This window comes from Felis catus, chromosome A1 (assembly GCF_018350175.1).
Source record: "Felis catus isolate Fca126 chromosome A1, F.catus_Fca126_mat1.0, whole genome shotgun sequence".
Taxonomy (NCBI): Eukaryota; Metazoa; Chordata; class Mammalia; order Carnivora; family Felidae; genus Felis; species Felis catus.
In genome coordinates, this window is record NC_058368.1 from 146,505,142 (window position 1) to 146,518,231 (window position 13,090).

At 36.3% G+C, this 13,090-nt stretch overlaps 1 protein-coding gene across 5 annotated transcripts in view; it reads left to right on the forward strand.

The window, feature by feature from the left end:
* Positions 1–13,090, forward strand: part of XRCC4 (X-ray repair cross complementing 4) — a 307,462-nt gene that overhangs the window by 216,759 nt on the left and 77,613 nt on the right. For 4 of the 5 annotated variants that reach the window (XM_019836335.2, XM_011284386.3, XR_002744314.2 and 1 more), the window contains exon 8: positions 11,095–11,218. In XM_019836335.2, the coding sequence (XP_019691894.1) occupies positions 11,095–11,206 (112 nt within the window). In that variant the 3' untranslated portion in view covers positions 11,207–11,218. Of the gene's footprint in view, positions 1–11,094; positions 11,734–13,090 lie in introns of those variants that run through there. The other variant, XM_011284381.4, reaches the window with a different exon arrangement.

Below are 13,090 nucleotides of genomic sequence, written 5' to 3' on the forward strand. Positions count from 1 at the left end.
GTGGAAAAGTATGGTGGCGAAAGAATGGTGTGTTTGGTGGATGAAAAGAAGTTTAGTGTAGAAGAGCATCAGAGAGTTAGAGCTGGAAAAGAAGCCAGGCATCTAGAATTTATGCAGAGATGTCCTTCTTTGGTGCTTTTTTTTTTTCTTTTTGCTATGCCAAGGGAGTTTCAGCTACAGCATTGTAGGAGTGGAAGATAATAATCAGACTTGTGTCATAGATAACTAATTAGCAACAGTTGGAAGGTTGGCTGAAGGAGAAAAATGAAAAGGCAAAGAGGAAAAATATATAGTTCAGATGGCACACAATCAAGGCTGAGATAGATAGCTTTCTTATAGTAGCTGAATAAGATCAGTTAGGTGATAGTGGATGTTTGAATTGTGAATAGATTATTTACTAAATTTTTCTGTTCAAGGCTTAATTAAATGCTACAGCCAGTCCTGCTTTTTGGCAAATCCGACCAATGCCTTTACAAAACATTTGACTGAATTAAATGTGTTAGTGATATTTCTGAGTGCTTTGTGAAAACTTCCTCCACTATGCATTTTGGAGAATTATTATTAAATAATGCTATTTTTATATTTTTCTTAAGGCATCGATTACACTGGGACATTCAAAAACAAATGAGACCGAATTGCATCATTTAATGCATTAATAGGACCATTTGTCATACTTACTCTGCTTCCCTGAAATAAACATTATGAAAAGAAATCTTGAAAAAAATGGTAATTTATGTAGTCATAAAGATGCTAAAATGAGAAAATGTATACAATTCATTTAGTAAATATAATTATGTAAATGTAAAACACAACTGTAGTCAACAGCTTTGTGTGTGGATTTGATTGACTTTTAAATAACATTTGCATTTATTCCATGTATTTTTAATGTGATAAATAAAAGTTTAGTGACATTTGAACTTCTGCTGGAATCATAACACCATTCATGTAATAAATTTTTCTGGGGTCAAAGGGCAGGTAGGTCTTTCTTCGGTCACTTTGAGTCTGTAGACTGCATCCTACATGCTTTGTACTGCCTTATCTACACAGGGAATTGCTACCAATTGTGGGAGACAGTTGTCTTTAAAACACCCTGCCTTCCTATACAACTTGGTTTTACTATGCAGTTTGGTTATTTTTTAAAACATCTGAAAAGTTTAATCTTTTTAATTCAAAATCAAAATCCACATAATTTTGTAGATTTTTTGCATCTGCCTTCTTCCAGTGCTCTGATTCCTTTCTGACATGTTTCTGTAAACAGACATCTCCCAGATTTTGATCACTGACTCTCTACATTTCACCCAAAGTACCAAGTTGAATTAATATACCTGGTGAAGAAGTGGTTTTTTGGTTGTTTATATCACTCATCAGTTATTATGGTACTCTGATCATTTTGTATAAAAGTTATGATGTTAGTGATGTTACAAAAAGAGTCTGACTTTTTTAAAAAGTCTGACTGCATAATCATCCTTAGTCACTTATTCCATGAAAAGTCTAGGAAAACATTCAGGAAGAATTTGGAGCACACTGATAATCATTAAATCCAAAGGGAAGGAGATAGGTAAGCCATAGATAGCATAGGATGGCACTGATGATGTTTGCTGCTTTGTGAGTAAAGGAATTAATTACACCGGATAATTTTAAGAACACTAAGAATGAAGCCCACTAGCAAGGATTAATATAATGGAGAAATCTGTTAATTAAAATAGAAATTGAGCTCTCTTACTATAAAACAAAGGACAGTGGAGCTTTCAACAGAAAAAAAATAGAGAAAGGCAGGAGAAGGAAAAGCCTAATGAAGCAGAGCATTTATTTATCAGGAAAATACATTCTTATTTTTTTGCAGGCAAAAAAAAAAAAAAAAGAAAAAGAAAAAAGAAAAAGAAATCAAGCATTTCCCAGAAGAGAAAAAGTGTGTTATAAATGTTAGAAATGGGGTTTACTGGCAGTTATGCTAATTAAGGATCAAAACTAGATTATGGTTAGGACAGAATGAGTCCATACATCAGTACATAATTGGTTAAAAAAAAAAAAGTCCCATTGTTTATTGGTCCAGATGTTTGAGCAATTGGTTAGGTTCATTTTGGGACTGGTGTGCTGAGGTCACTCAAAATTCGTGGTCAGGACAAACTACAGTAATTTGCAGGCTCAGTGCAAATAAAAATGCAGAGCCCCTTTGTTCAAAATTTAACAATTTCAAGATAGTAATAGCAGGACATTAAGTCAGGGATGAAGACCATCTATACCAGTGGCCTTGTGTGACTGACAGCACATGTCACATTCCCATGAGGGTGGCATTTCTGTGGTTCTTTAACAGCCTTCCTCTTTAGAACTGTCATAATAAAACACAGTACTGTAGACAAGTCTCTAAACACAGCCCAGACAAAGGCTACTGTAAGTATAATTTCAGGGGAGCTCAGCAGCTCAGTGCTGCTTCTGCCTTAGATTGTTTGTATGCTCACCTTTGTATCCTAAGCATGTAGCACAGTCTCATGAGTTTCTGACCCATGGTAAGCACTTAATAAATAGTGGATGGGTAGGTGATGGATAATAGTAGTTGCCAGCCCTTCTCAGGGAATCTGGTTCCATTTATCTCTGGATAAGAGGACACAATGTGGGTTGCTTGGAGTTTTAGTTCACATTACTCACACCTTGCAGATGCCTCCTCCAGCCAGGTTGAGGGTTTCCTTTAGCTCTGGGCCTTGCATGTCTGCTTACAAAACGTGTTTGTCTATTCAGTTATTCTGAAACATAGTTAAGCTAACAGATTAGAATAACACTTGAGCCCTAACCAAGTTAAGGCTGGAGTAGGCAGAAGAATGGCCACCCCCTTTCAAAGATGTCTATGTCTTAATTCCTGGAACCTGAGCCTATGTTAGATCACATGGCAAAGGGGATGCAGATGAATTAAAGTTGTTAATCAGCTGACCTTTAAAGTAGCTAAATATCCTGGATTATCCGGGCAGGCCCAGTGCATCACCAGGCTCTTAAATGGGAGTGACAGAGAAGAGAGGCAGAGAAAGAAATGTGATGAAGGAAGCAAGGTCAGAGTGATGTGCTGTGAAACGGGGTCCTTCTGTCCTTGCTGGGTTTAAAGATGGAGGAAGGCGGTAGCTCTGGAACCTGGAAAAGGTAAGGAAATAAATTATCTGCTAGGGCCTCCAGAGAAGAACACAGCTCTGCCAACACCATGATTTTAGTCCAGTGAAATCTGGGTCAGACAGCAGATCTCCAGAACTGTAAAAGAATGAATTTGTGTTGTTTTAAGCCATTACGTTATGGTAATTTGTTACAGCAGCAGCAGGAAACTCAAACAGCTGGTTCCGCACTATGGTGAAACTATCAGTCCTGGTTCCTGGTTCATTAGAAATCACTAACTTCCATGGCTGGGTATTATTGTCTGCCCAGGTTTTTTACATTTCTCTTGGTAACCAAAAGTAGAGCTCTCTTTCTTTGTGTATTTTTATTTGCCTTCATTAGACCACTAAGTTTTGGCGTTCCTGCTAGTAGTTGTATTCTCAGGGAAGCAAGAAATGCCACCAGTTCCAGAGTGCACTGCTTTCTTGGGATGTTAATAGTTGAGAGACAGTAAAAAAAAAAAAAAAAAAAGAAGCTTCCACTTCCAAATTCACTTCTAAAACCCAGGTTAAGCAAGCTTCTTTTTTCTTTAAGCACTTTATAAAGATATGTTCTATGTATAAGGTTGTAAAAAATCTTAACTGTTTAAGAGAGTATCCAGCAAAAAGTATGCCTGTCCTTCAGCCCAAGTTCCTTTCAGCCATTACTAGTTTCCTGTGAATTCTTCCAGAACTCTCCTGTATACATATAAACTCACATACACTAATTATCTACACATACTCTTCTGTACCTTTGTTTTTGTTTTCCTTGATGAATTAATTAACACATTTATTTATGGAAGAATTTCCATAGTTTTTAATGTATAATGTGCACATGCAACACTCAGAGCTCTTCATGGAGAAAAAAATAACATATTTTCCAAATATTTTGGACCACAAATGTCACTCTTTAAGAGTGTCTCATAGAACTACTTTTTGAGACACACTGCTTAACACCAAGCTGCCTTCCTCTGGACTAGTAAGAATTAGTAAGTAAGAATTAGTGACCCCCATACACCAGTGTAGCATGACAGGTATGGATTTGGGAGGGATTTGGGGTTTAGAGTGACAGACTACTGTCCTGGCTCTGTTGTTGACTTTCCTGCTTGCTCCCTTTCATGCTAACTGGCTGTGTGGCTTTGGGCAGGTTGTTAAACTTTATTGAGACTTTCTTGTTAATGTGGTCTACCTCATTTATTCAGTCACTCGTTCATTAGTTAATACATGCAATTATTAGAACATTCATGAGCTGGGTAAAATAAAGCAGTCTCTCCACCTGAGAAGCTTTCTAGTCTAGTGAGAGAGGTTTCATTGGTAGCACACAAGTCAGCAGTAAGCAGTGGCCTGTCTTAAAGTTAAGGTTGTGGAGAATCATTTTCTGCCAAGATTTCTGCTTTCTGGTTTTCTACTGTCATAGGCCTAGATCAACAGTAACAAATGTCACTTACACCATTTCAAAACTTGCAAAGAATGCAGGAAGAAATGAGGTTTAATATATTGTCTTCAGGTATTGATTTTTTAAAGCATGTATTGACTCTGATATTAATCACCTGATGAGTTACCAGGGTAACATTATTTATCTGAATAAAGTACAATAAGAGTAACAAAATCTTCTAATTGATTATGAAATTCCTGCATAAATTTTGGCATCCTTGTGGATTATGGACATATATGTTTTAATGTTTATCACTTTAAACATTGAATTATATACAACCACAGAATCTTTTTTTTCAAATCCATAATGTATATGTTTTACAGGGAAATTTTAGAATTAACATTTTTTTCCAATGTATAAAGCACATAAGTGCATTTTTTAAAATGTTTATTTATTTTGAGATAGAGCATGTGCACTCACACTTGCCTGTGAGCAGGGGAGGGGCAGAAAGAGAGGGAGAGAGCAAATCCCAAGCGGTCTCCCCACTCTCAGTGCAGAGCCTGACAGGGGTCTCAGTCTCACGAACCGTGAGATCATGACCTTAGCTGAAACCAAGATATCAAGAGACTGGTGTTTAACCAGCTGAGCCACCCAGGCACCCCTGGTACATTTTAGCATTAAGTGTCGTCACTCTTCATAATTCTCCTTTCTTTGTTTAAATCACAATTACTTATTTCAAAAGCATATTTCTAATTTCTTCTTGGTCTTAATAACTTTGAACAGGAAATTCATGTTCTTTAGAAAAAGATAACTTTAGAAATTTAAGTGGAAATAACTAACACAGTTTCTTTAATTGCCATTTTGATTGCCAGAAAGTTTCTCTTCTTCATTTCTTCTCTTCTTTCATTTTCTCAGGCCAACAAAATGTTGTCTAGGCCTACTGAATTCCAGACAGCATTCAACACTTGTTTCACTGAATCCTGATGACTTCAGTCTGTTAATTTATTTAGGATATGCTTTTGGTTTTTATAAGGTCAACTAGAAATTTGAAGCTACTTTTCCCACTTATTTTAACATTAAATATTTTTTTAATACTGAAATTTAATTTGAAAACCACTATGGTAACTTTGGTGGTGTTGACTCTTTAAGCATACATCTAAAACTTGTCCATTTAAAAAATGTCTCTGTAATTGAGTTTATTTCATAACGGGAACTCTGTTAAGGTCAGTATGATAGCTGCCTAGTAATTTAATAGTATCAAATGCTTAATACTTTGATTTAGTGGGGGTTTTTTTGTGGTCATTTAATGAAAGTTTGATTTGTCACATCTTTTTTTTTTTTTTTAATTTTTTTTTCAAAGTTTATTTATTTTTGGGACAGAGAGAGACAGAGCATGAACGGGGGAGGGGCAGAGAGAGAGGGAGACACAGAATCGGAAACAGGCTCCAGGCTCTGAGCCATCAGCCCAGAGCCTGACGCGGGGCTCGAACTCCCGGACCGCGAGATCGTGACCTGGCTGAAGTCGGACGCTTAACCGACTGCGCCACCCAGGCGCCCCGATTTATCACATCTTAAAAGACAAATCATTTGATATTTGGTTTCTATTATTAGCAAATCATATATCTCATTGCCAGTGCTCAGGTCTGATTCTCTCCCAATACATTGCCCCCACCTCAGCTCTCCTCTTCACCCTTGTCCCACATCTGACTTTTACCCCAATCCCAGAGGAAGTCAGAGATGTGGTGGGTGGATGCCAGGGAAGTTGGTAGTATACACACACACACATACACACACACACACAATGTGAGAGAAACAGCTACTTTAGAATGACCTGCTTTGGTGGCCAGGCAGGAACTGACCATTTTGCTAGATTTTTGCTGTGACTGCTATGGTCCAAGAGTTTAAGACTTCCTTCTTTCCAAAAGAAAACATTGTCTGTTCTTTTCTGTAATAAATCTCAAGCATAGCGGCATCGTTCCAAGCTATTTTTCTCAATTCCAGATAATTGATAGTGGGTGAAAATGTGAGTTTATAGATTCAGCAAAGTTGTACAGAAAGCCAGCTTTTGGGTAGCATGTGGAAATACCATAAGCTGTGGGCTCACAAAATAAACTTGGCCCTCATTGTGATAGCACTTCTCCCTGATTCTCCCCATATCTTTCACATCATTCCTTTGAATCTCTTTTAATCATTTCTGTCTGCCCCTGTAATTTTAATATTCTCTGGGTTTCTATACTAAACTGTTTTCTCTGGGAGACTCCTTCTGGGTGATCTCTTCAGCTCATTTGCCTTTAGCGCCAGGAATACAGCATGAGTGCTGTCTTTCTACACATAGTCCAGTATTCTCCCCTGAGCTCTCCATCTATGTAATAGTTTACCTGTTTACTATCTATCCCCATTCATATATCTTGCAGGCACTTAAGACTCACCTATTTAAGTTTAAAACCAAACCCTTACGCCCATACTAAACTTGCCCTCCTCTGTATCACCATCTTCATGGAAGCCAAACTTAGAAAACCTAGAAATCTGAGAGCATTGTCATGGAAGACCAAATAAGATCCAGAACTATTATGTACTTATACAAATACACTGACACCGCACGCACGCGCACACACACACACACACACACACACACACACACACACACTGGTATTCACAGAGGAATATTGCATAATTTTACATAGTTTTGAATTTTAAATATTAGAATCATATAATGTGTATTCTTTTGTGCCATGCTCTTTTGTTCAACACTGAGATTCATGCATGTGTATAGCTGTATTGTAATCTGTCATGTGAAAATTCTAGGACTTATTTGCCCATTTTCATGTGGAAAGACATTTGGGTAGTTTTCAGTTTTTCACTATAACAAACATAGTGCATACAAACAATGCACTGGTGGACATCTGTGCATGTATCTTCTGACATAAATATGCAAGTGTTTCTCTAGAGTGTGTAGCATGGGAGTACAATTCCTGAGTATAGATATATATACCTCCATATACCTGGGCAGTTGTTTCCAAATTGTTGTGCAGAATGGCTTTGGTGTTTATACTCTAGCCAATAGTAATTTATCTTGTTATATTCCGTGTCCTTCGTGATCTTTGCTGTTAGACATTTTCATTTTTGCATTTGTAAAATATTTCATGCTAGTTTTCATTTCCTTCAAGTTGAACTTATTATTATCGTATGCTTTTTGGCCCCACTGTTCCCTCCTTTTGGAAGTTCCTCTGGTCTTTGGCATACATTTTTAAATTATGTTGGATTTTTTAAATGTTTATAGGAGTTCTAGATAGTAATCCTCTATTAGTAGCATATGTTGCAATATCTCCTTTCAGTTTGTAACTTATCCTTTCATTTTCTCTAAGTGTGAATAGAAGTACTTTTTTTCCCCACATTTTGTTAGATGTTTTATTTATTTTTGAGAGAGAGAGAGAGAGAAACAGAGACAGAGAGAGACAGAGTGTGAGTGGGGGAGGGGTAGAGACAGAAGGAAACACAGAGTCCATAGCAGGCTCCAGGCTCTGAGCTGTCAACCCAGAGCCTGATGTAGGGCTCAGACTCACAAACCACAAGATCACGACCTGAGCTGAAGTCACACGCTTATCCGACTGAGCCACCAGGCACCCCTACCAGTACTTACTTCTAATGCTTCCAATGTAATTGAACTTACCAGTCTTTATGGTTTCATTTTCTGCTTTAAAAAAAAAAAAACAAAACCAAAAATAAATATCTCTATCCTAAGATCCTAAAGACATTGTCCTAAATTTTATGTGTATTATGTGGGTAGAGATACAGTTAAACTACATAAAAACTGACTTTTGATTTTTGATGTCAGAACCATTGTTTGTGTCATGGTCAAATAAGCATGATTTTTCAAGTGTCAAAGTGCCATCAATCATTGCACATTTTCCTGGATCTCTCACTTTGCTCAGATTGGCATCTTGACATGTTCAGAAATACTATTCTCAGAATATGCTACAAAATGCACATAATTCACTCCAAGCAATACTAATGTTTCTCATTTGAATAAGAAACGGTTGATACTCCATCCAAGGTAATACCAATATGAAACTTAGCTGAGAAAATGTCCTTACAAAAGGAGCCAATAGCTGGAATAACATTTTAAAAGATGTTGGTCATTAAACTCCCAGAAAGTTAAAAGAGAAGCCAATCTTCATTCTAAAATTTTAGAGAAACTTTCCCAGGATGAGATACATCTTTTGACAATTCTAACTTTTGATCTACATTATTCGCTGTTAATTAGATGGTGGTAGTGCAGTTCTGATTTGGGTTGTAGTTCCTGTGTGTGTTATGTGCATGTGTGTGCTGTAATATAGTGTGGAATCAAACTAATAAAACAGAACTTTCTGCAATTATATTACTGAGAACATAACTCATCTTTTAGTAAAGCTGTCATCATCTAGTTTCACTTACTCCCTTAATTTGAAAAAGTCCTCTTCTTCAGCATTGAAATCTACAAAGGTGGTTTCTTATTATCATTAGCCATTCTTCTTTAATTCACAAGTCGTACAATAAATATTTATTACTTATAAAAAATGATCAAACTTTTCTTTTGGCTATGGGAAGAATTCTAAATTTACCCTGTTGACTTACGACAGATATGAAAGCTATAGAACAATGATTTCAATTCATTCAACAACTTGTATTGAACATGTGTTATGCCCTGGACACTAAGGCCAAAAGAGTCAAAATATAATTTGTTAGCTTCTCGTGACTTTAGAAGGAGATGGGAATCATAAATGGACCACTAGGAATCTATTCCCTTCAGATTTGTCACTTCACAGTGGTCCTTTTGTATTATGACAGTTTTTAAAAGCTGAATTGATTGATCTTTGTGTTCTGGTTGTAAACTACAAACAAAATTAGAGACTTTTCAAAGTCTGAAAAAATTTAAGTTGAAAAAAATTCAGTTTTCTATCTTGCCAGGAGGAGAAAAAGCAACTCTAAGACATTTAGGGCCAGTAATAATTATACTTTTGTTCTTTACTGTAACAGTTTCTCCTTCTATAGAGTATATTTTTAGCTATTTAATTTTATGTCACAATAATTGTGTCCATATTTACTGTTAATTTTAACATTAAAGTTCCCAGAGGGAGGTCTTGTCATCTTCATAATGCATCAATGCCTAGCACCTTGGCATTCCTGTGAGCATAATGTTGTCTGAACTTGGCTTGCTCAGGATAAGACAGAACACATCCCAGGTTTAGTGGCAGCCAACCACGGTTGATTGTATGCAGTCAGGAGGCAAAAGAGGACCCTGTGGCAGATTAATTTTTAGTTCTCTGTGCAAGAAAAAACAAAAACAAACAAAAAAAACGAAGACAAAAAACAGTGGGTGCGGGATTTCTGAAATACTCATAATCTAAACATACTCAATGTTTGGGGATATTTCAGTGGTTATTCTTTTAAATTAAAGATGTTATTAGCAGCAGCTTTTTGTTCATGCAGCATTAGCAGCTAATAATAATAGTTTCCAAATTTTTTGTGGAAATTTAAAAGCATTTTCATATACAGCACTTCATTTCATCTTCAGACCACCTCCGAGGCAGATGTCACCTCATATTTACAGGTGAGAAAACAGAATCCAGTTAGGTTAAATGACTTGTCTGAAGTCACATCGCTAATAAGAAATGCTCCTAGATCCAAATCTGTTTCCTGACCTCAAGTCCCATTCTTTCATCTATACCGATCTGCTATGACTCCTCCTCTGCCTTCGAGGTTGGAAATGTGGTGGCATTACTGAGTTTTACTGTGTTGACTCATCTTAGTCATTACTGCCCCAGAAGCCACTCTGATTGTCAATGTTAATTTTTCAATATCATAATTTATTTAGGTTCATAAAGAACCACTGACAACATTTATACAGGGGTCCTTCTGATTGAGCTCTGTTACCTACCAGCTTACCTTTTTATAAATCTGTTTAACAGTCAGTGATCATCATTCTTTTTATCCTAGGTCTCAGAGAGAATATTTACATAAATACAGAGGTCATTCCATTGATGTGGGAACTCCAGTACCGACACTGAATAAAATCTAGTTACTAAATAAAGATATATAGATTCAGTAAATGAGTGTGGACCAACAGCATTTCAGCACTGCTAAAATGTGAAGTCACTATTATAGACACACTAACAGTCAAAAGACCACTAAAAGAAATTCATGTAAGCAGAACCTTCTGATGTTAAGAGATTAAAATGCATGTTAATAGGTAGATTTTAAAGGAGTCTAAGGAATTGTAAATTGTGATGGGATTACTGAAGAAATGGCTTGAGAACCTTCGTATCTTGGCATAAAAAGACAACATAGAAGATATTTTATTTCTTGACCTTAATTTTGAGTACTGTTGTAGGCCCTTGATTTTTTGTTAGTTCAGAATAGAGACGGATTAATTCTAAAAGCAGTTAAAGTAATTAGATTCTCTTCATCTCTCTTTTTTTTATGTTAGCGCAGCATAGGGAAGTAAGTCTCTAAACCAATTCTGAAATAGAATTTAACTTTTTATTTCGCTTATATATCTCTTATTTTTCTTTTTCTCTAAATGGCATTTTTTAGACTAAAATTATCTTGATTTTCTTTTTTCTCTAGGCTTGATCCTCCACAACCTGAGAAGTTGAAAAAGGAGCACAGCTCAACTGAAAACATGTCTTTAGAAACTCTAAGAAACAGTAGTTCAGAAGACCTCTTTGATGAGATTTAACTGTCTCAAAAGGTACTTTGATGTTCACTAGACTATGTTTTCTATTCATTTCTTTAAACTAAGAAAGCAAGATTTCAACTCAGCAGCAGCTATTACTGTACCCTACAATTTAATTACATACACACTGAATCGAAACCATTGTGCAAAATGGATTATGCATGTATATGAAGATATGATTTGATGACAGTGGTACATTATTCTAAACTATTCATTCCCATGCCTATAATTACATAAAATCTCAGACTTTGTATTGCAAAGGACACATTTATCATATTCAGTTCACACATATTATATGTGGTAGCTGTCTAACATCCTGTCTAGGAAGATTTTGGAAAAAGGACAAAGAAAATGTCTACAGTTCTTTTTTGAATAGTCATGTTCTGAACAATGATGCTTGAACATTTTAATTTGTGAAATGATGTATAAAATTTATTTTTAGTTCATACACAAGCAACCTCAAAATCTGATGATAAAATTTTTGATACATTGAGGATTTATGTTCCTAATAAAATATGTTATTTAGCTTACCTTTTTCCTTTATTATAGTAGCAGGCTTTATAAGGTGCTTATTGGTATAAATGTAACCCCTTTTTGTATCAAAAACATGTTTTTTCGGGAACCTTCTTGCACTGTTGGTGCGAATGCAAACTGGTGCAGCCTCTCTGGAAAACAGTGTGGAGGTTCCTCAAAAAATTAAAAATAGATCTACCCTATGACCCAGCAGTAGCACTGCTAGGAATTTACCCAAGGGACACAGGAGTGCTAATGCATAGGGGCACTTGCACCCCAGTGTTTATAGCAGCACTTTCAACAGTAGCCAAATTATGGAAAGAGCCTAAATGTCCATCAACTGATGAATGGATAAAGAAATTGTGGTTTATATACACAATGGAATACTACTTGGCAATGAGAAAGAATGAAATATGGCCTTTTTGTAGCAATGTGGGTAGAACTGGAGAGTATTATGCTAAGTGAAATAAGCCATACAGAGAAAGAAAGATACTATATGTTTTCATTATTATGTGGATCCTGAGAAACTTAACAGAAGACCATGGGGGAAGGAAAGGGGGGAAAAAAGTTAGGGAGGGAGGAAAACCATAAGAGACTCTTAAAAACTGAGAACAAACTGAGGGTTGATGGGGGGTGGGGGAGAGGGGAAAGTGGGTGATAGGCATTGAGGAGGGCACCTATTGGGATGAGCACTGGGTGTTGTATGGAAACCAATTTGACAATAAATTTCATATTTAAAAAAACATGTTCTTTTCAGAGATTGTTGATAAAAGACTTCTTACACATTAAGGACCCTCTTTAAAAATAATGACCATGTCATATTTACTTATCAACCCTCAATAACATCTAGCACAATTTTTTAAAAACATAGTTACTGTTTCTACCTCCTACCCTCTCATTCTGTCTTCACTTCTCTCCAGTTGAGCATCCCTTTTCTCCATGGTTTCAAAGTTAACAGCGACCATCATGTTGATAAATTCAACAGTTGGTCCGTTCTCAGTCCTCCTCTTACTAAGCCTCTCAGCTACACACCTGACATAGTCAGTCACTTCTCAGTAAACATTTTCTTCACTTGACTTTTGCATTGACATATGTTGTTTGTTTTCTCTTTCTTTTTGTACACGGAGGCTCTTTGGCCCAGAGTTAAGTGTTTTAGTGCCTCAGGTTTATTCTTCAGCCTTTTTCTTTTCACTACCTACCTTGTCTATCTAGTATTTCTGTGATTTTAAGTACCATTTGCATGCTAATATCTCCAAAATTAGAATAGTTCTGTTTCCACAGTCATATATGTGTAGAGTCAGTTGACCTTTGAACAGTGCTGGGGTTGGGGCACTGGTGCCCTGTGTAGTCAAAAAATCTTCGTATAATTTTTGA